A 23,940-nucleotide genomic window follows, 5' to 3' on the forward strand; every position below is an offset into this window, starting at 1 on the left:
GTGATTTGACATTCCTTTTGTAATTTAGAAAGGGAAGGGGGGCAAAATAGGCGTTTCAAAAGAGGACACTGTTGCTCCCCCTTCCCTTATATAATAGAGATCACAAATAGGTAGAATCCATCGAACAAGAAAAAATGAAGTGAAAAAAATATACATAATTTTGGAAATGAATTATACTTAAGGAATGACAGATTTAGTGACAGTGACTAACTAAGGTAATAGATTAGACCAATGGAAAGATATAATGTTATAAAAATTTACATTATTTAGATTGATTACTTAATAATTATGAGATTCATTTACATGTTAGGGAAAAAATATATCAATTGTCATGCTTAATGATCTGATAATATCCACTATAATAAAAGGAGACAAATAATAAGTAAATACACTATCAATTTATTAGTGAGTACTGGTTCCGCCCCTTTAGGGGCCTTCGTCAGGGTGACTCGCTATCGCCCTACCTGTTCATTATCTGCATGGAAGTGCTCATAAGGAAGTTGACTATCCAAAGCCAAGTCCTCAATTCCGGCATTGGCTTTAAACTACTTCCGCAAACTGCTAACATTCCCTGTCTCCTTTTCGTGGATGACAGCCTACTCTTTTGCAAAGCTACCTCATCCGCTTGTACCAATCTAAAAAAAGTGCTCGATGACTTCTGTATCATCTCTGGTCAATAATTAATAAATTTCCACAAATCATCGATCATCTTCTCCAAACGGGTCAATCAGCCTCGTAAAGTGGCGTTAGCTAGCCATTATAACATGCTCCCTAATTCGTCTCTAGTTAGATATCTTGGAGTTTTCTTCAGTTCCCACCATCCTTCTAAAGCAGATCTCGCCCATATTGTCCAAAAAATAGAGCAAAGAATTAATTTGTGGGAATCTGGCTTCCTCTCCAAAGCAGGGAGATCAACTATGATCCAGGCGAACCTCGAAGCTTTACCAGCATATACATGCGCCTCCACTATGTTGACACCTGACATTACTACCTCTATTGATTCTCTTCACAGGAAGTTTTTCTAGCGGCAAAATAAGTAAAGAAATGCAACCCAACTAATCGCATGGGATAAAATCTGCAGACCAAAATCCCAAGGGGGTTTAAGCCTTAGAAAAACTTTGCTAATGAATAAAGCCTTTATTGCAAAACTTGGTTGGAAAATCCTCACCAAACCTAATAATTTTTGAGTTAAACTCATTTCTGAAAAATATCTTCAGAATCAATCGTCTTTTAACTGCAAAGCTAAGCAAAATGACTCCCCCATTTGGAAATTTTTTTTACTTCAACGCCCATTACTCCATAAAGGCATTCGTTGGAAAATCGGAGATGGTTCTCAAATTCTTTTTTGGCTCCATAACTGGTGCCTCGATGATAACTTAATGACCATCTTAAAGTTAAATGAAAACCAAGTTGATGTTAACCTGCTATTAAAAGATTTCATTTTACCAGATAAATCTTAGGATCTTCTCAAATTAAAAACTCTTCTCCCGGACCATATCATCAAATGCATTAAAGGCATTCCGTTACCGTCTGCCTCCCTTTCTGATGAACCTATTTGGGGCCTTAGTCTTTCAGGCCTATTCACAGTTAAGTATGCTACTTGGCTGGCCCATAACCTCCCACCTAGCAAGGAAAAATGGTCCCACCGTTGGATTTGGAATCTCGATATCCCGCCAAAGCTAAAGATTTTTCTATGGCAGAGCTGTCATAATAGTCTTGGGGTTCGTGTAACCGTTGCAAAAAGAAATATCATCCCTTTTAGTCACTGCGGCCTTTGTGTCACCCATGAGGAATTCATAGATCATATCTTTGGCCATTGTTCCAAGCTCCTCCCCCTTTGGCAGCTTAAAGAACTTAACGATTGGTTGCCCCATTCCTCAACTCATCATGCCACTTTTTTTGATACTTTTTCTAATATTAAAAAGAATAAAAACTACGCTTCTAAATTTGTCTTCCTAATTTGGAGTATTTGGAAAGAAAGAAACAATATCATATTTCATAACCAATCGCTTAATATTTATAAGATTCTTCATAAGGAAAAAAAAATTCACGGAATGGAGTCTTCGAAATGCAGTAGACTATTGCAATTCCTCTGGCTCCCCGATTTTTCACTCTTCTCTCCATCCCTCCACTCCCAAGTACCCTTCTTCAATCCTGATGGCTTGGGAGCCTCCATCATCTCCATTTTTCAAACTCAACTTCGACGGTTCTGTTCGTGATTCTTCAGCAGCAACAGGTTTTATCATCAGAGACTCTGACGCCAACCTACTCAAAGCAGCAGCCTTAAACCTTGGTACATCTTCAGTTTCGGTGGCAGAAGCTACAACCCTTCAGCATGGCGTTAGGCTAGCTATTCAAAATGCTATTACTCATCTTCACATCGATGGAGATAACCTCATGGTTATCAACTCTATCAAAGGCATCTGGTCCCCTCCTTAGTAGATCGCCCACATCATTCAGGATATTCAGACTTCTCTCCACTCCTTTTCTTCTTGGACTATTCGACATGTCTTTCGGGAGGCAAACAAAGCAGCAGATTGGATTGGCAATGTTGGACACCTCATAAATTATAGTTTTTGTATTGAAAATTGTACTCATTCAGCTCTTCTTTCCATCCTTGTAAATGATAAGGTTGGAGCTCCCCTCGTGCGGAGGGTCTCCTAACCTTCTTTTCCTTACCTTTATATAAAAAAAAAAGTATATAGAAAAATAAGATATATTAAGACAATCAACAAAATAATTATAATAAGATATCTTTAGCGATTGAGTTTTTTATTAGATAAATAGTAATACTTCCTAATAAAAATAAGAATTTTTTTTATTTTAATTACCATCTTATAAGTAGGTTGTTTTACGCTTTACCACCTTTCGGGGTTTTTTTTTTTCAATTTTACCACCTTAAACTTTCCAACTCACTAAAGACTAACACCTAAATTAGGCTTAGACCAAGAATTTGGTGAGGAAGGCACACATTTGGGATTAAAAAATCCCCCCCCCCTTTTTTACTCTCTCTTCCCTTGATTTCTTTGTTGTTCTTCCTTCCCGATTCTACTTTTCCTATCTTACCTTTAATCCCCTTAAACTATTCACATTCTTACCTTCAATTTCCTCCAACAACCTCTCTATAAGAATCATCAGTTCCTCTTTGATTTTTACAAAGATTCTTCTACACTCTATCTCCTCCATTTCACCCAAAAATCAAGCTAAGAACACCATTGATGTCCTAATTCAGACCCAATGTACCAATAAACTCAAAGAAAAATAAATGTCCAAAATGGAAGAAGAACCCTAACATATTAAATTTGCTTGAGAAATCATACCTATAATGGTAGTGGAATCTCCAATTTTTCCTTTGATTGAGGTCAAATTTGTCAAAAAAATATATGCCCTAACTTGATTTAGGATTCCATCAAGAAGTTTGGGTTTTTTAGATTGATTGAAAGACAAAATTGGATTTTAATGAAGAGGAAATGAAAAATCGAGGGTAAAGGAGAAAAAATGAGGGAAAAGTAAAATGAAAATATTTATTTGGGGCCTTCGCCGGATTCTTTGTCGGACTTGGGTCAAGGTGGTAATTTTTATCGAGTTGGAAACTTTAAGGTGGTGAAATTGAAGAAAAAACAAAAGGTAATAAAGCGTAAAATAAATTATTTATAAGGTGATAAAAATCAAAAAATTCTAAAAATAATTTCATAAATAGAACATCAAGTGATTGACTATAAGATTTCGCACAAAACCTTGCATGCAGAGGTACTAGAGCATATCTTAAAAAGTTAAGTGAGACTGTGAGAGCAAAGCAAAATGTACTTTGGAGTGCATGTACTTTTTGGGATAAATGTAAGCATGTTAATTGCTCCCAATTTATTAATTTTTTTTAAATTAACATTAATTTATTGATTCAAAGTCAAACGACATCTACAATAGAAGTAGAAACTAAACAAATACATATCAAAATGAAATAAATACAATTCTAATATGACAAAACCATGATCGTTGAGTAAATCTAACAATTCTAATATGACAAAACCCAATCTATTTCTAAATGTATGATCAAATGCATATTTTTGATTCAAAGCTTATTTAATACATATATTAAGAATGACACTTGACAGTATTCTTTAAAGTTGAGCAACCTAAGCACTAAAGAGGAAAGGAGGTCCGAAGGTGGTTGTCATGTTCATCAATCATGCATGTACCAACGGTCGACCATTTCAGTCGATAGCGTTTCCTTTGTAGCTCAAAGTCTCACTCGAAAACGTTGAATTCTAGAGGATGTTTTTTTTAATGGTGAATATGCGATTTTTGAAGCAAGCACTAATACATTATTAATTGTGCATTGAAATTGAGGGTTGGGTTACCCTAAGAATCAAGAATATACTCTATTGAGTGGTAGAGAGCAAAGTATAAGGCCTTAAGGAAAAAAAAAAAAACTAAGCCAAAATATTATTTAGTAAATGGTATTTTGTATAGCATTCTGGAATATTCCCACACCTCTTACACCGTAGAGTCCTTAGTATATCACATTTTAAAACCACTCAGGTTGGCATTGTCTGACTTCAAACATGGCACGATTCAACACAATTTCAATTTGGTACGTCAAAGTATGATATACTAATCGAGTTCAATGGTATAACACAAGCCGACAGGAGGGGGCGTCATGATATTGATTGTCAAACGTCTAGTCGTATTATCGTTGATTGATACATATAATTATGTATTAACAAACATTTGTATTGCTATTAATTCATATAGGTCATTTCAATAGTCCCACCAATCGCCAAATTTCCCCTACTTTTTTGAAAACTTTTTTTTTGAAAATACTGGGACTATATATACAAAGTGTGGAGCAAGTTAGTAGAAAATATGATTTGAAATAATAAAAAATGAAGAAATACATGGCATTTTTCAGCATTTTGAATTGAAAGTTTTTTCGCATTAAATAGTACTATTGTAGTTGATGTTTCACATTTAGTAAGGGTAAAACATACAGAGTCACAGTGTTTAGATTTTTTTAATTTATTGTAATTTCAAGGCATCAAAATGAAATATTACTAGAAAGTAAATATTTCAATCTGTTTTCAATATTGTTAATTGTCAATTATAAATATAGTATAGCTTTAGTTAATAAAATATAATGTCCTTTGAAACTTCTTTTTTAAAAAAAAGTAAATATTAGTATATTAATTCTTAGAACATAATGAACGTAGAATTAGAGAACCACGCGATACCAAGATGGAAAAAAAAGGTTTAAGCTTATGGCACCAAAATAAAATTTGTGAAACCATAATGTACCAAAGTGGAATTATCAATTATATCAAATCAAACCTCGCAGCGTCAAAGTGGAATTAAGTTTTTCCAGCACTACCTGAAATTTATTATTACAGACTGCTTGTTCAATATTGAACAATACCTGAAATTTGTTATTATTCTAATAACACTATTGAAAAACTTAATTTAGTCAATAATATTCACCATTTAATATTATAAAGAAAAAAATAGAACAACTATGAACGCGACAATTTGCAAAAGAGTAGATAAGTCATACAAAGTTACAAAAAACTAAAAAGAAACATATGAACAATGTACTTATAATTCTGGTTGGGTAGGTTTGATGAAACCAAAAACAGTAGGACCAAATATAACGAATCTCTGAGAATAATTGACTGTTCTCCACACTTATTTTTGATATAGGGCAATTTTTTTTGGACATCCTCAAAAGAAAAATGAAGCAAATAAAAAAGAGGACGAGTTTTTTTTTTTTTTTGTTAAAATAGACAATGTATCTCTAATATTCGAATATCTGGTGGTCCCATGCCCCCATCATGTAGTTACTCTGAAAATTTGTTATTTATTTAGTATCTCCGACCACCTTAGGAATTGATCCACCGGCTGCTACAATTTGTTGCTCCAACTACAACATAACATGGCATGACATGAATAATAGTACACATAATCAGCATATATACTTGCGTCTTTAAGTTACTATTTAATTGAGCAAATAGTAGTTTTACTTGATTACTTGATCACAAGATCATGCAGCTTGTTAAATTAACCAACAAACTAAATTTAACCTGGGAATTATGCAAGTTTTGCTCACCTGAAGTAAACTTTCTAGTTTCTTTTTCACTAGGATGTACTCATTCCTTACTTGTTGCAAATAGTTTAAGCACCTGTGAAATAAAAGTACATATACAACAAACTTCATCAAAAGTTTTTGGTACTATATAATATTACTTCCATATGCAGATTGTAGAGTAAAATAAACATACCCTTCAATGTTCTTCTCATTACAACAACTTCGAAATGCAATGCATGCATTTAGCACTCTTTGTGCACCGATGCTGCATCATTTAGTTGCCCCAAAAAAGATCGTTAGCTAAATCCCAAAAATCAAGGAACACACCCATTATAGTAGAAGCCTAGACGCTAGATGAGGTTTTCTTTGCTTATTTTTAATCAGGTTGTATTCACGTACATGTCATTTGGTTGTAGGTTGGGTTGAATATATTGGTAATTTGGTATCAAGTTCTTTCGTAACAACTTGGTATTAAAATAACCTTGAGTATACCGTGTTCACGATACATCCGAATGTATGATAAAATTTGTATTAATTTAACATCAACATAAAACTTCAATCGATATTCATATTTTGAAGTTCTTAAAAGACTCTAACAATTAGACCCCAAGCTCACAATAAAAAATGAATACATTCTAAAAAATAAACGAAAGTATAATTTCTTAGGAATTGAAAAGTATTATTGTTACTCTCAAAGAAAACACGGAAAGGCAAAAAAAGATTAGAACTTTTCTCGCAGATCAGTTTTACTTGGGGTCATAAATCTCATAATAGTGATTCAATAAACACCATTAAACAAACGAAATTACGTGGCGAGAAGACTGTAATTTTAATGTGTTAGTGCGCCTATAATAACGAGTATCCTCTATCAAAGTCATTTTGATATTCCCAAATAACAAGAACTCCTTTGGGCCCAAAAAAACTAAAATACTACTCCCTCCCTCCGTCTTATACTATCGTGCTTACATGTTATTTTGGATGTCTCAAAATATTGTTTTTGTTTTTATTTTTCAATTCTACAATTCGCCTTAATTTGCCTAAAAAACCATGCAACCATCATTTATTTGCTCATTGAAAAGAGTTTTTTTCTTTGTTTATTGAACATGAGGGTTGTATTAGTCATATATTTGGTTCTCTTTCACCCATTATTCACCATTTATCTCTCCTAAAATTAATTTTTTTTTCCATAATATAAATTGTTTGTTTTTCAGGTTCTACTTACCTTAATTCTTGTTAAAAAAAAATAAAAAATAAACAGTATATTATAAGACGGAAGGAGTGTTAAAACTTGAATTTGTATGGTAAGAGACCACCTACTTTTAAAATAAAATTAGGCAATAGTAAGCCCAATATTAAAAAGAGAATTAACCTAATAGTTGTTAGGTTAATTTCTTTCGGTGACTAATATAATCCATTTAGTTATTAGGTTTACTTTTATATTAAAATTAGACCATCTCTCTTAATAATTTTTGTTAAAACTTTTAGCCAAATTGTCATAAAATATCGGGACGAACTCTAATCTTTTCACCAAACAAAAGTTTGTACCATAAAAAAATGAACTCCTCAATGTAAATATTCCTTTAAGCTTTAACCAAACAAAAGTTTGTACTATAAAAAGCTATTATTTCACTCTAACGAGATAATGATGTTTAATTTGCCAGATTCCTTCAATATTGTCAGATGATACGATATTTATTGGTAGGTAGAACTTCTTTTCTTTATCGTTATAATAACGAGCTTTACTTATTTTAATTTTGATATTTTCGTAAATAAAATTCCGATAACCCCTAAAAAAATCCGATAATACAAGCAAATAGCGCATATATTAATATTAGTAGTAATACTTAAGGAAATTACCAAGTTTTTTTGGTATTGTCAAGAAAACAAGAAGGTAGATTGCAAACTTACTTGCATAAAATTAAAAAACTGTGACCAACATATACAAATAATATACGTATTCAATATAATTTTATAATTTATTAATATTTGAAAGAACTATCGAGTTTTTGGTCAATTCAAGAAGATTAAAAGGTTAATTTTTCACAAAAATATAAGATTACGACTAATATATGTAAAATAACGTACATATCCAATATAAATTTACAGTTTATGGTGCAATAACATACGAATTTAGTTATTCAATACAATCTTTAATTATATTCTAAAGAAAAAGTCGTAACAACCATAAGAGTATGAGAAAAAATAATAACCTGGAACTGCTGCCTTTCAATTGGTGAAGATAAGTATCAAGCTTCTTGAAGTCCACATTTTCTTGTTCTCTGCATCATTAAATTAATATATTAACTCATTTGTTTTAGACATACATATTTAATAAATACACAAAAAAAAAAATTAGAGAGAAAAAACTAACAAAGATTTAGCCAATTCATTAAGTAATCTTTGAGAATCTTCAAAGAAAAGATTAACAACTTCAAGAACAAATTCTGGGTTACTTTCATCTTGCAGTAATTGAAGCTGAGTAAATTGATCATTGAGAATCCCCTGTTTTTAATTAGAGAGAGAAAGAGAAGATTATGAAGCTTAATGAGAGAGAGAAAGATAATTAGAGAGAGAAAGAGAGAAATTAGTACCTGATCAAACAAGGAAGTAGTATAATCAACTAACTCTTTTTGCAACTGAGCAGTTCCACTACCCATTTTTTTTTTCCAACGACTTTCTCTCTCTAAAAACTCAAAGAAGAAGGATGAAAACTTGTGTTTTCCAATGAAAAATAAAGTCTTTAAAAAAAGTTTTAAGTGTAATCTGGAATTTGTTTATCTGGGATTTATATATATAGTGATATAATATGAATAACTAAGTCAGAGAGAAGATCTGATGATTAAATAATGAGTTTTCTTAATAAAAAACTGTTTAGATGATGATTGTTAGTTTTTTGCACCCTTAGACTAAGCATAAGATAATCATGTTATATGGTATTTGGAACAAAACCCATTTTCACATATTTATATCCCATAATACTGCAATTATATAGCTGTAAATAGTACATAGTCATCTTCCTTTATGCTAATGTGCAATTTTGGAGTAGCATTGTGCACATGCTTATGAAGATTGATATATTGCGCGATTAACAGGAGCCTTACTGTATATTATCATGCGAGGAAGTAGGTCCGGTCCCCACCAATGTGGGGATCACTTTTAAGTTTTATCCGGCTTTTTCTAATATATTTCGGGAAACACCTACCTCTAGATAAATATGATGGCAATTTCGGTCATTATCTTTATGTGCGCTCATTGAATTTAGAGTTGTACATGTATAGTGTCATGATGACAACTTTGGCTTGACACGACACGATTTTTCCTTCCCCGTTTTAGACCTGACCCAATGTAATATGAGAACTACAATGTCCATCTCTAGTTGGGTTATTAACTTGGCATTTGTCTTAGTATCCTCAAGCAAAGCCCTCCACTCTAAGATAAAATGTACCTACCAAGCCTAGCTCTAGTTCTAGCTCCTTTGGTTGTCGACAAGCCATCGCTTCAGAATCTCGAAGTTGCTTGTCCCAAAATCTGAATAGCAAGGTGTGATGTTCCCTTTGTCACTCTTCATAAAATTGACAAAGTAGAGTAACTAAATTTGTTGTGCTCATCAAAGTAGAGCGAGGAGCAATGGGGTGAGGTAGAGGTGATTCTGAGAACAAAAACTAGTAGTAGTAGTACCTAACTACCTATTAGTAATATGACATTGAAACTTATCAAACTAATTTTTATACTACCTTCAAACAAACAAAAAAACCTTAATTTACACTAGACTATCTATTTTTTAGTTTATCGTCTCTTTAAGCTGCAAATCGACAACTATTTCCCCTCCCCAATCATCCAATCGTCTCTTTAAGCTCATATTAAGCGTACTTCAATAATTTATACCGTCATCTTTCAATGAAAACTTGTTATTTTTTTATGTATCTTTTTAGTGCTGATGATGTTAAAGGAGCTAAACAAGTTCATGTAGCAAGATATGATTGCATTAATTGCTAAAGCCACTTTAATTTGTGATCCATGATTGTAACTAATAGTCACTGAATAATCATTCTTGAAGTAATCATAGATTAGCCTTAGCCAAACATCATATTATACATTTACCTAGGATCTCTCTGGCAATTCTATCTAAGTAGCTAGAAAACAAAGATTTTTTGGATAAGAAATGAACATATGATTATATGAATCTTAAAACGAAACAGGTTTTGCTACATTGTTAACAACTTGCAGTTCTAACAGGACATGATAGTTATCTACATTGCTCTAAATCAACGAAGTAGAATGTCACCCAACATTAATGATGAATTAGTAGGGCATGGACCACTCTATTATTTACAGTGGTATATACGAGTGACGAATATGAAGGATTGATAAGCATCTCAAGTAGGGGACACCAACACAAATCAGATGAGAAAATTATTGGCAAAAATCCAATATGTAACTAGTAAGACACTAAGACCTACGAAAGTACTCAACTTGAATACATTTCAATATTTCACAAATGTTGCCTGTCAAGGCTATAGGTGGTAAAAAATGCCGTTAAAGCCATAGGTCGTAAAAAAAATGAGAGTAATAATGACCGAGACTAGGTACTGGTAAGAGGTTTTTCCTTGCAAGTTGTAACCTTTCGTCCGAGAAGGAAAAAACACCTCCATGCAATTGTAAGATGAATAGATGAGAGAGAAAGTTGATGACAGAGATGTACGACATGCTTTTTTGGAACATGAGTGACCATGCTCTTAAGATCGTAGAATTCAACTTCATTAAAGATTTCCAAGGGGTAAATTCTAGAAGGTCTAATAAAAAAAAGATGAACGAATTTGTCAATCAATAGTGTGTTCCTCCTTGACACTGTTAAAAATAAATTGTAACACTGATATTAATATTTACAAAATATGTAACACCATCTTAATACAATTTATGGTAATTTTGAATATGAAGAGAAAGAGAATCTCTAAAAACTTCAACTTTTAATAGTGTGTTTCTCCTTAACACTGTTAAAAATAAATTGTAATAGTGATGAATATCTATACAACACCTAGTTTCATGTAATTTTGCCAAATGTTGGCTGTTAACCTCTTAATAGCTTAGAAATAATCAAATAACTTATTCAGGACAACTAACATTTGATGTACTCCAAGCAGATAGGCATCTTCACCCCTAAACAGTGTTTTTGGCAACAATGAATTCACCGCTCACTACAAGGCCACCATGATACTATCCATCAGCATACAACATTCACCATCTGAAGTGGCAATGATAAAACTTTCTTGCCAGGAGAAAATACTGTACAGCACAACTAACAATCATCCAAGTTTTTTTTCTTTCCTTTTTCTTATTTCTAAATTTTCTCTTTTTTTTTTCTTTCCTTGAAGAATTTAATGTTACAGAGCATTAAAAGAACATATGATCACAGAAATCATTTGCACTATTCAATCTACAACATGTACATGTAAACTAGAAGAATGGAAAACCAGAAGCACTTGCTTTGGTAGCAATGACACAAAAGAGGAACAACAAAAGAAGAAAAAAATATACATCGTAACCCCCGAGAGAACGAGTCTATTCCATAGATTCAATATCAAATGGCTATGATGGACAGAACCTTAAATCACTTGAATCATCACCCTCGATTTGGTGGACCTCTGACTATAATTTTACTATACTTGACAGCAAGTCCAGCACAAAGAGAGCCGGCTGAGATTTGCTTTTCATCCTACAAGAAGGCATGAACATGTCAAATTTTAAAATTAGATGAAAATTGAAGACTAAGTTATCGTGTTATTACACATAGAAATTAGAAATATTATTTCCAAGGAAAGTTACTTGGGTGATTATGAGAAGTAAAACTTTCCATCAGAAGTAAAACCCTCCCGTAAACAACTTCCTGCATTTTGTGAGAAGTACAACCTCCTAAAAAGTCTGATTTCTTATGTTTTTCTCAACCAAACTATATATCGTTCCACTTCCCACGAGTTTGTACTTCCCATGCATTTATATGTCAAACAAACAAGCATGTATAATTAGGTAAAGGTACAAGTTGATACCTTCTTCAGAAAAGGCAAAAACACCTCCAAGCAATTCATCACTCTCGCCATCTTCTTCAGACTTCGCTTTCTCACGGGGGCTACTGCTGCTATCTACATCAGTAACAACTTCAGACAGCTCATGGCTTTCATCAAGAGGTGCAGCTTTACAATATTCCTCTTCGAAATAACCCCCATAATCTAATGGGTCTTGGACAGAGCTTTCTTCAGCAACGTTCATACTAAAATCAGAACGGTTAGAACTAACATTTGAGGCTTCACTACCTCCAACACTGCTGGACGATTGGACTTCCTTTGGGTTAGCTCTTTCAGCTGAAAGTGATGCATTTTTTACAGGGGATGGACTATTTACAAGGCAACTGTTTTCAGGTGGAGAGATTTCCATAATGGAAGTGTCAGTTTTTAGTGAGGTTTGGGTCAGTAAAGGCAAAGGAAAGGTAGTAGGAACTTTTATCCCATTGTTGACAATCTGATTTTGAGCAATTCCCAGATAAGACTTGTATATGTCCATCTGTGCAGCCGATTCAAAGGGTCCTGACAGAAGTGCAGAGGAAAATTTAGAGGAGAGAATCAAATAGAGACAACGGAACTAGCTCAACAATTTTTCTTACCAAACTGTGAGTTATGTACAGGTTGAGATTGGACAACAGCAGGAGATGGGTACTTATCTTCAGCCAAACGAGCTTCAGCTGTGGAAGTAGAATACATATCCCCAATTGCACCCCTAAAATACAGCATAAAATTCAAGGATGACACTTGAAGAAATGAAAGTGCAAAAAAAAAAGTCAGTTCTACTCATCAAGTATCAGGCCATTACTGTGTTTTAAGGGCTACTCAGGAGAGTCTGCTTAAGTCTTACTTCAATGCCAGACAAAACAACATGCCCATTAAGGTATGTAATCACTGGAAATCAATATCAATTAAACATGTGAGCAGAGGCAATATAATCTTTTTGAATTTTCTGCTTCAACTTATATGAATTTGGCTATGAGTATCTACCACCAGGGGCGGGATCTAGGGGATGGGCTACCCGGGCCACGTCCCACCCCATGATCAAAACCAAATATAAGTGCCCTGTTCTGAAGGAGTAAAACAAATATCTCCTGTTAGAATTGGTGCAGGGCAAGCATTATTACCTAAGCGTATTCGACTCCTAGGCCTAGCAATTGTAGCTTTGGTGTTTTACTTCTCCATTATGTAGTTGGTCTATTTTTTTCATTGCTTCGGAGAAGGCATATGATAAGATACCGAGGGAACTTCTTTGGTGGGCTTTAAGTAGGAAAGGAATTTCGCTGAAGTATATTGATATCATAAAGGACATGTATGAGGGAGTTAGCACGAGTGTGCGAACTAGTGTTGGAAAGACGAAAGAGTTCCCCATTACGATTAGAGTACATCAAGTTTTGGCACTTAGCCAGTTTCTTTTTGCTATAATCATGGACGAAATGACGTGGTCAATTCAAGATGATATATCTTGGTGCATGATGTTTGCAGATGATAGTTTGTTGATTTATAAAACAAAAGGAGTGGAAAGTAAGTTGGGATTATGGAGACATTTTGGAATCTTGAGGCTTTAGGGTGAGTAGAAACAAGACGCAATATTTGGAGTGTAAGAATAGTGCGGTCCAAAACCGAGAGGCATGGGTGATTACTTAGATGGGAAGATTGTCCAAGGTTCTGAATCTTCCGCTATTTAGGATCTATTATCCAAAAGGATGGGGAATTAGATGGCGATGTGGCTCTTAGAATCAAAGCAGGTTGGTTGAAGTAGAAGAGTGCCACGGGTGTTCCTATGTGATTTAAGCATGCCTCAAAGATTGAAGGGAAAATTCTACCGCGCGACAATTAGACCGGCATTGTTGTACAACACGAAATGATGGCACTGAAACATTGTTCAATGCATAAGATGAATGTGGTGGAGATGCGTGTGTTAAATACAATGTGTTGGCATTTATTTTCCTTGCTTAAGGTTTTCTATAAACTTTTCATTAATTTTCCTTACAAAGTTGTTATTTCTCTCTCCATCTTTTCTTAGCTCTCTTCTATATGATTTTTTCAAATGTATTTATTTTATTTATCCATCCTTACATTTTTCCTTCTTAAACTTATTTATTTCACTTTCTCCCTCTTCCTTGTTTATCCTTTTTAACTTCACATTCTTTTCTTATTTCATTGGTCACGATGACGATTTTCAATGACATTCATGTTAGTCGACCCCAAATCATTTTAGGACTAAGGCTTTGTTGTTGTTGTTGTTTGTCATTTGACTCATTTCCTTATCCATTATGTATGATCACTATGATGTATCTGGTCTTCTGTTTTTTATGTCATTTCAGTCAACCCTTTTTTCTTTTCTAGTATTTTATTTGAAGGTGACTTGATTCTTTTATTTTTATCATGTTCATCTTCGATTAGGGTTATCAAACTTGATTACTCTACTTCTTTCAAAATTTTAATACTAGTATCTCGCTTCATAATTAAATATTATAATTTTCTATTTTTCTAATCCTGAACATTGTTTCTTAAAAATTAAAAAATATATATATTCAACACTCTTTGTGTCTTTTCGTTTATATATTTGCTTTCTTGTCTTGTATATTGTTACAATCGTATGGTTTAATTATAAAGTTCAAACTATAAAAAAGATAGAATAAATACTATTTTTTAACACTTTATATGTCCTATATTACTATTTACAACTATTTTTTATCTATCTCAAACTGCTATTTACACTTAAATTTACCTCACTTCTCCATCTCATCTATCTTTGAGACACAGAGAATATTATGTAAATTAAAATGAAACCAATATATATGCAAGATCTAAATAAAATTTATAAGAAAATTAACACGTTGAGTTTGGCCCACCGCATATATAAATCTTGGATCCGCCAGTGTCTACTGTGGATATATAACCCACACTCTACTAACAGTTAAAAGCTTCGTCAAATACTCCAAGTGTTATACCCGTACCCGCGAGTGTGGAATGGGTCACAAACTTAAATCATGATACCAAGAAGCTGCCTAACGTATCAAATTTTCCAACATATCAAGTTGTTGAAACCAATATGACGAGGTAATTGTGACAGTTAACTACTAAAAAGGGAGGATAATAGTGTAATAAAATAGAGTAAGAGCCAGAAGAGAAATACATTGCAAGGATGTTCACATACCTGTTGCTCCAATCAGAATTCACTTTGTGGAAGTGTTCAAAAACAGGCAACAAATCCTTCCGCTTTATTTCAATCTCTAGGTGAGGGAGCTTCTCAATTTCAATTTCTCCACCAAGATCATCATCAACAGAACATTTTTGTCTGTCAGGGATCACAGAACTCATAGCGAAGAAGTGTACCTACAAGCCAGATAATGAAGTTAGAATATTAAAATATCCAACAGAGTTACACCTCCTATATATTCATAAGATTACATAATATGTCAAAGCAAGCAAAGGCGTACCTTAGAATTTTGCCATGTCGGTATCCTGCCATAATTCATTTGAACTTCTGCATTGGATAGATATAAGGTGGAATGTTCATGCAGCTCTTCTGCCTTTCCACCATTGTCATTATCTTCAGAGTCAGATGTCTCCAACATCATTTCTGAAGAACCTTTTCTACCAAAAACAATCCCCTTGATGCACTCCTCCCTTTCTGGCCAATCTGCTCTTCGGCAAACATCCCACCAATGAACGACTTCAGACTTCACCCTTAAGTCCTCATCCTGCATCTGCACCAGTGACCCTGACCCAGTTCTTGAAGCAGTATCAGCAGTCTCCGTCCCCATAGAAGGGAGAAGTCCATATTGGATAAGATGACCACAAGGAGAGTAAACCAAAAGGTGCTCCAAGGAATTCGAGCGTCCAGGCAGCGATCCAATTGGCATTGAGCAATGAAAAACAGCCGAAACAGCAGAAGGTTGCACAGAGCCCATTCCGGCTGCAGAAGATGCAGCACTGCTTACTGTGTTGAGCCACCCGGAATTACCAGTTCTTATTCTACTAACCACAGAAAGTGTTACTGGAGGTGGCGGCGGAGCAGAAAAGGCCTGCTGATTCACAGTAAAAGATGAAGTAGACCACCATGGCAAAGATAAGACGGGAACAAGAGTAGGTCCATCAACATGAGAATTCTGAACTTGAAGCCCGCACTCCCCGCCATAGGGAGACAGAACATATATGTGGCAAGTTCCTTTTGATGAGATTATAGCTACCCACTGGCTATATTGGCTGAAACAGATATCTTGAATGACCTGAGAATTAAAGCCCATAAGTTGACATGAGGGAAAGACCTTGACGAAGTCCAATCACTACAACTTTAATATCCCTCCATCCCTAAATTACATGTTGTCTAGATGTATGATTAAAAAAGGTATTTATATATCAATAAGGTCAGGGTCAGTTTAATAGATAAATATGCAGCAAAAATGAAAAAAAGTAAAGCATTCTGTAACATAAGGCAAGATAGTAAATGTGTTCTAACTTCCTTATTAGAATTGTAGAGCTCCAGATATTGTATACCATGAAGGGGGGGAAAAGAGCTTAGAAAGGAAGAAAGAGTAATAAAGGAAGAAGGCAAATTCTGAACATACAGCTGATGTGATGCCACGATGAAGCTTGTATAAGTGCACATGAGATGATGTCCAATTGTAGTTTTGACTGCCTGCTCCATTCTTTGAGCATGATGGCATTATCCGGAAGATGTTTATATTATTACCATGTATTGATGCAGTCACCAAAAGTGTCCCACTAGGATCAAAACACAGCGCAGAAATTGGACTTGTATGAGCCCTAAAGTGTGCTATAACAGCTCTGGAAACAAAATCTTTAACAATAACCTGCAACAAATCAACACAAACATTTAAATGCATAAACCATGAGCCAAAGCATGGGAAATGCAAGATTTTGCATTCTCCCATTCAAGTATCAAGAAACTCACCATCCCAGCAATCTCCTCAGGTGAATTAGCAGAAGTTTTGTTAACTCTCCAGCCAGAACTGGCAGTTACAGGAGAGCTAGAACCATCAGGAAGAAGCTCATGACAGTACTTGGAGAATGTCTTATAGCCCATGTCACCAAGACTAATCAGCCCAGAAGCCAACTGCTTGCTCGACTCCATAGCATACCTAGCCACCATACTCCCACCACTAGGAGATGTGGACGGGCTCACACCAGGAGAAGGTGTAAGACTTTGAGGACTTAACCGCCCTGTATTAGTCAACAAGGGGTTATTAGAAGCATATGCCAACCATCTTGGACCAACATCCATAGGACCATAACCAACATTGATACCAACCAATCCCATGCCAGGCATTTGAGGGACCGGATAAGTCAAAACACTGAATTTGTTCTCGAGAGTAAGAGCATCGAAGCAATATATCTGCATGTAGATACAAAAAGTTGTCATTCAAAGTACACATCTGCATAATTTCCTTTTCTTATCTCTTCCCTTCTATTCCTGGGAAAGACTTGCTAAGAAAATCTTGCTTGACAAAATTGACAAGGAAACAACGGTCACCAACCCATGGACTGTAGCAGCTTTACAATAATGTATCTTAATTGAAGTGTAATAATGATTGCAACTTTAACATATTAAATGCTTGGATAAATAATTAATCATTAAAAAAAATCCACAACACTTTTGGTTATACTTAGTAGGACTCATTCCAGGCTAGCGCCTAGCAATTGCATGAACCTTGTTACCATTTCAAATATCATGCAAGGTAAAACAGACAAAAATGCTTAGAATGCAAATGCAGATGACGCATTCACAGGGTCATCAAAAACATTGTTCAGAGAGTAATATTTCTCAGACTAGCAGCACAAAATAGAAATATATCATCAACATTCGACAAAGGATCTAAGATAAGCAAATGCTCACTTGCGAAGCAAGGCCCACAGCAACAATGCGAGGACAACATCTAACTGTATAGACAGCAGAACGAAATCTCAAAACGTGAACATAGTTGTGAGACCTCAACGAATAAAAGCGAACAGCGGTTGGAGAATGGACCACATTCCCAGTTTGGGATTCAATATAGCCATCTCTAACCAACCCATCTCTCCTCCTCTGAGTGGGATCGGGACCCTTGGTTTCATCTCCTGCAGCAACCAGAAGTAAAGGATGTGATGCCCTGAATCCTTCACCACCTTCGGAGTTAGCAGGGAGAGGCTGGATTTGCAAAAAAGTACATGCTCCATCCCGCCTTGACACCAGCTCAGTAACAATTGAGGCATCATCAACATCCAATACTTGGAAGCCATTGGTATAACCAAGTAACAGAACACGCTTGAAGCTAGATGGACTGAGTTCTATCTTATCAAAGCAAGCCCATAGCACCTGTTTTACCATGATAAATTAAAAACCTTATCATTCATCATGCCAAAGGAATCATCACAAAAGCAAAATCCATGGGGAAAAAACAATTAAAAAAACAAGTAGGAAAAAAGAGAGAGAGACAGCAACTGGAAAGCCAAATATCGTCCCTGTTTTCCTCTCTCATAATTGCTCACCTAAGTCTTTCTTGGGATATACAGCAATGGTATCACTCTATAGAGTCTACATTTGTGTTACACAGACTCTACACACCATCATACACATTTCAAATGATCTAGGTTAAATATTATGCATAAGTCTTGATCGAAATTATGCATCACATAACATACTTCTGCTGACTTCAAGTAATATAGCACCTAGTATACAAGACAACACCAGTCACTAAATATTGCTCCTATCTTGGAGTATACATTTGTGAAACATAGACTCTTCATATCAACATACCCATTTAAACAGTTTAGGTTAAAAGTCATGCAAAAGTCTTGATGAAAATATGTATCAGCAATCAGCATAGCATACTTCTTCTGACTTTAGATAATATAGCACCTAATATACAAGACAACATCCACTCACCAACTATTGCTCCTATTATATGGATCGTGAAATTCAACAAGTAAACTAAAAGGTGGAAGATATGAAAATCAGACTCAGATTCTTTCTGCAGATCTTGTGCAGGGCTGACCCAACAACCTTTAATCTAACGTTTCTGCAGATCTTGTGCAGGGCTGACCCAACAACCTTTAATCTAACGAAGTGATAAAAAAAACCTTATCATATTTACAACTATGACACAATTGTTATATTACCATCTGTAGAGACTGTAATAACTATTAACACAAACAATTAAGATTCACCTGCACAAATTAGGGTCCTAATGTACTAAAATATCAACCAGTCAGTACAAGGAATGAAGGAATGTACCCAAAATTTACCATAATGTAGAATTACTGCTCTATGACATTATAATACCAAGCAACAGGGTCATTCCACTACTTCCTCATCCATATAACCATGTTCGAAACTAGATGTCTCACCCATACTATCAGTTTCCAGCCTATAAAGGTTCACCTAAGCAGGCTTAATATCAATGAAAATTCGTACACTTGACAGCAAAAATTAGTCTGTCACTACTTTGTCTCTCAGGATTTAAAATGATTATAAAATTCATGAACATAGATAAACTAAAGCTGATAGGTTACATAGGGTATCCTATGTTGCATTTTCTCAACTGGATTAAAAATATTGTCTTAGCCAACAAATTATCATGACCAAAAAATTTTAGTTTGGAGCCATGTCTCATATCAATTAAAGAGAGACTTTGAAATACAAAAACAATAACAACACCTGACTAAAAGTGATAAAAGGATAAACAAATTCCCCACATTGGCAAGAACTTTCAAAGTATTATATAGTACCAATTACTCACACCCTTACAGATCCCAGATGTGGTGCTCAACTTCTAACGAATGACCGGAAGAGCAATTCACATCATATATCATTCAAAAAGCTCCTTGAAAGGACCATAAGCAGATGGAAGAGGCCAAGGAAACCAAAGAACGAGGAAGACAACTGATAACATGGAGAAGACCAGCCTAAAATTAGATAAAATCAGCAAAGGAAACCTCAAAAGCAGACATTCCCAGCAATGTACCAAATCGTATCAACACCACTCTTTCATCCAATAGAAACTCAAAGCAAGCAATGTAACATGAGCCCAACATTAAACACCAAAAACGCACTAGCTTTCAAACCTTTCAATGATTGCTTTCACTTAACATTAACCAACTACATCATCAAACTCCACATCTAACAAACACTAGAAACCAAAACCCACATATGATTTCCCTATTTGCAACCCGCTCGATCAATCATTAGATCATATTCCTCTCAAAAAGCTCAAAATCATCTCATTGATTGCTCTCAAACCTAAATTTTACAACCCAATTTCTTCAATTTCCTAAATGGGTCATCATTTAACATCCAAAAACACAATTTGATCATCTCCAACCTAAATAATAAATGTGAGTAATAAAGTCCTAGCGTAAATCACTGTCAGTCAAATTTAATAACTCAAGTCCAACCAAAAACAACAACTCAAACAAACCCATCATCACAATCAAAGTTTCAATCACCACATTTTCTTCAAACCCATAAATTCAATCAACTACAAAATCAACAATTTAATCACACAAATAAATAAAAACCCAAATCAATTCCATAACAAAATCATACAATAACAACAATAATAATAATAAAAACCTGGTCTTTGATGTCATTTGAATCAGAAGTAATGGAAGCGGCAACAGAAGCACCGGCTGACCGGACACCGGAAGAAACAGTCTTAATACAAGATGAAATAAACTTGAAAGAATTACGGGTAAATCCATTGTTTTTATTAATACCCTTTGTTTGCTGATGTTTCATTTAATAAAAAAAAAAAAACTAACTAAATATAGTTCTACTAAAAGAAGAAAATAAACGAAACCCTTTTCACCGATTACCGGGTATTTACCGGAAACCAGAGTAAAAATCACATAAGTCACCGGAAAAGTTACCGGCGGTGGAAGGTTATGATGATTAGAGAGGTGGGTGATGAAGAAAGAGGAGAGAGAAAATGATGGGTTGTTGTTTTTTGGGGTGTGTTGGTGTTTCTTGTTGTTTGTTGGGTTTGACCTGTTTGTTTAAATGGGAAGAGAAGAAGAAGAGGGTTCATAACTTCATACACTATCTCTTTGTCTCTCTAGCTTCCTATATTTTCTCTCTCTAGAAAATTGTTAGTTTTTATTTTGATAAAATTTTGGGGGACTAATTCTTTTTTTTTTCTTTTTTTTTTGTTATTTCCTTGAATCTTGTAAAAAAAATTTGTTTTTTTTGGGATGTTGTTTATGTTTATGGCTCTTCTTCTTCTCTAAGAAGTTTTGATTTGTAGTGCAAGTTAATGTTAATTGCGGAATTATCAAGTTTTGGAAATGTGCCCAATCTATGAAACCATGATGACATAAATTTATGGTAAACTTACATATGGTCCCATTGGTGTTTCATTAACGCATTGGCAACATGTTTTTTTTCAAAAAAAAAAAAATTAAACTAGGTGTATATTCTTTTATTTGAGAAGAAATAGGAGTATATCCTTTGAACAAAAAAAAGTAGTTAGGAGTATATCTTATCTCTTGGGGAGATAGAGATTTTGTGAAGAAATCATTTGTCATCTAAATTCAAGTAGTTGAAACATGCTTGCTCGCAAGTCACAACTTGTTATAAATAAGGTTTTATTTTTCGAATGGGTAGATTTTAAATTTATGAATAGGAGTTAATAGTTACTATCAATAATTCTTATGTGCGTTGGTGATTTTTATTTTTAGAACAAAGATGTACATCGGTAAAAAATAATTAGAGCTTCTTCTTTGTTAGAATGTAGCCTAGTGAATTAAGGAAAGCACAAAAGAGATATCCGAGTTTTTGAAATAAAATATGCAGTCCTGTTAGCTTTTCGTTAGATATATCAATATTTGAAAATATGATAGCATCTGAGTTAATTAATTATATAATGTTATCCATAAAAGTTTGAAGATGATATTTTGAATGGACTTCTAAGATTCTTAATAATTTTTATCATGTAGCATTTACAATTACTAACTGATCTTGCATAATTAAGGAAAAATATGAATAAGTTTATTAAAATTAGGTATCTTGGTAGAACAAGATATCAAATATGTGGTATGTTCAATTTAGCTTAGCTTAAGGGGTAGTTATTGATTTCAAGAGAGTTTATGAATGATTTTCACCCTTTATAATTGGGATTTCCTTTGTTCTCTCAAATTTTCCAAGGTTTCTCCTAGCCCAAAAAAAAAATGTAGATATAGTGGGAAAGTCCTTGAGGATAATTGATTTAGCACATTGAGGTAAAACCCCAACTAAGGGCTCATCGGCTCAGGTACTCGATATCGGACGACAACGACCCCAAAACCCTTATTTCTAATCCTGATCTATCTAGTTAGGAATATGGGTGTTCATAAAAAACTGAAATCGAAAGATCGTACCGAAATATTGAAAAACCGGTCTAAATGGGTGGTTACCGTAACGATAAAAAAAATTTCAACGGTACGGTTACCAAACCAATAAAATTGATGATTAAATAATGGTACGGTGACGGTTGTGATTTTTGAGTGAATGGTTAACCGAAATATTATTTTTCTCTATTTAATTATTGTGAAACATTTTCAAACAATTACATTAATTCTAATATTTGTTCCTAAGTTACAACAACTAGGGAAAGTATGTAATTACTTGAAAACTCTAGTACTAATATAATCAGTATGATTATGAAATGAAGTGAATTATTAGTGTTAGTTTTATTCTTCAATGGATTTATTATCCACTTTATTAAACATTTTTATATTAGAGTGTATATATATAATATTAAAATATATACACAAAAAAAATGAAAATATATAGTACATTAAGTAAAACATAGTAGTATAGATTAAATAAAGGTTAATGATTAACCGAAAAATCGCACCGAAAAAATGGTTAACCGCTTAAGCGGTAACTAGTCCAAACAGTTACGGTTCGTAAAGAGAGCGAACCGAAACTTACGATTACCGAACCGAAATATTATTTCGGGACGGTTAACCATCTATGAACACCCCTAATTAGGACTATAGTTTGTCTAAGTTCGTAATTTCGCTACAGTAAAAGGCAACTTAGTATGTAATTTAGTGTTGTGTGGTTTTTTAGCTTATAGTGGCTCCCTTCTAGCCTTGGAGTTTATCAATTGCTTGAACGTGGTTATAGTTGTAAGTGGGTATGGGTCTCTATTATTTATGTTTCTTAGTCTTATGCTATGATAAATTAAAGCTAGTGTTTCTGTCTAGAAATTAAGGGTTCTGATTCCTTTGCTTAGGGAATACCGGGTCAGATTTGAATGTCCTAAGTCCAAAGTCCGTACGCCGGAATCCTGCAAAAGTAATGGTTAGACTGCCCCGGGGGTTGTTCCGGGATCGCCTCTCCGACGCTCAAGTCAGTAATCAAGCTTAGAGAGATAAAGTCTAGAGAGAGATGCTCTGGTTTGTTAGGTAAGAATTCAATACCTTCTCATTGATGAGGGGGTTGAGTATTTATAGTGCTGGGATATCCCAACTGTAGGCCAGCTGGAGGGCACTGACAGCTGGAAAGCACTATCACAGGTGGGGCCCTCTGGAGGTTTAAGGCTTTATTGGGCTTAATTATCTCTGGCAGGCCTAACCCAGGAAATAAGCCCAAACAATTAGCCCCACGCCAGGAATGGGAAACATCGAGGCCTTGCTGAAGTGTCTCCCGTTCGTGGCGGAACCCAGACAGTCCTGAGCCCAGGCTGACCAGATCTTCTAGAGGAAAAGGGGGCACGTGCCGACCCAGTCTTCTCAAGGAGGGGGGTGGCGAGTGCCGACCCGGTCTCCTTGGAGAGAAGGGCGGCATGTGCCGACCCGGTCTCCTCAAGGAGAGTGGTG

The 23,940-nt window shown here is 34.7% G+C and overlaps 2 protein-coding genes across 2 annotated transcripts; both read right to left on the bottom strand.

The window, feature by feature from the left end:
- Positions 1–5,453: 5,453 nt before the first annotated feature.
- On the bottom strand, positions 5,454–9,121 carry LOC104891038 (histidine-containing phosphotransfer protein 1). The gene is made up of 6 exons (XM_048643294.1): positions 8,668–9,121; positions 8,448–8,578; positions 8,287–8,355; positions 6,270–6,341; positions 6,098–6,170; positions 5,454–5,911 (listed from the first exon to the last, which is right to left on the bottom strand). Exons 1-6 carry the CDS (start codon positions 8,731–8,733, stop codon positions 5,849–5,851), a joined length of 474 nt encoding a protein of 157 aa, XP_048499251.1. The 5' UTR covers positions 8,734–9,121; the 3' UTR covers positions 5,454–5,848.
- A 2,252-nt stretch (positions 9,122–11,373) lies between these two features.
- LOC104891039 (autophagy-related protein 18h) lies at positions 11,374–21,412 on the bottom strand. Its single transcript, XM_010676681.4, has 9 exons — positions 20,711–21,412; positions 17,996–18,454; positions 17,054–17,494; positions 16,707–16,952; positions 15,576–16,367; positions 15,293–15,471; positions 12,732–12,844; positions 12,121–12,654; positions 11,374–11,789 (listed from the first exon to the last, which is right to left on the bottom strand). The coding sequence occupies exons 1-9, from the start codon at positions 20,873–20,875 to the stop codon at positions 11,785–11,787; spliced, it is 2,934 nt and encodes a 977-aa protein (XP_010674983.2). The 5' UTR covers positions 20,876–21,412; the 3' UTR covers positions 11,374–11,784.
- Positions 21,413–23,940: the final 2,528 nt, after the last annotated feature.

This window comes from Beta vulgaris, chromosome 4 (assembly GCF_026745355.1).
Source record: "Beta vulgaris subsp. vulgaris cultivar EL10 chromosome 4, EL10.2, whole genome shotgun sequence".
In the NCBI taxonomy this organism is placed as follows: Eukaryota; Viridiplantae; Streptophyta; class Magnoliopsida; order Caryophyllales; family Amaranthaceae; genus Beta; species Beta vulgaris.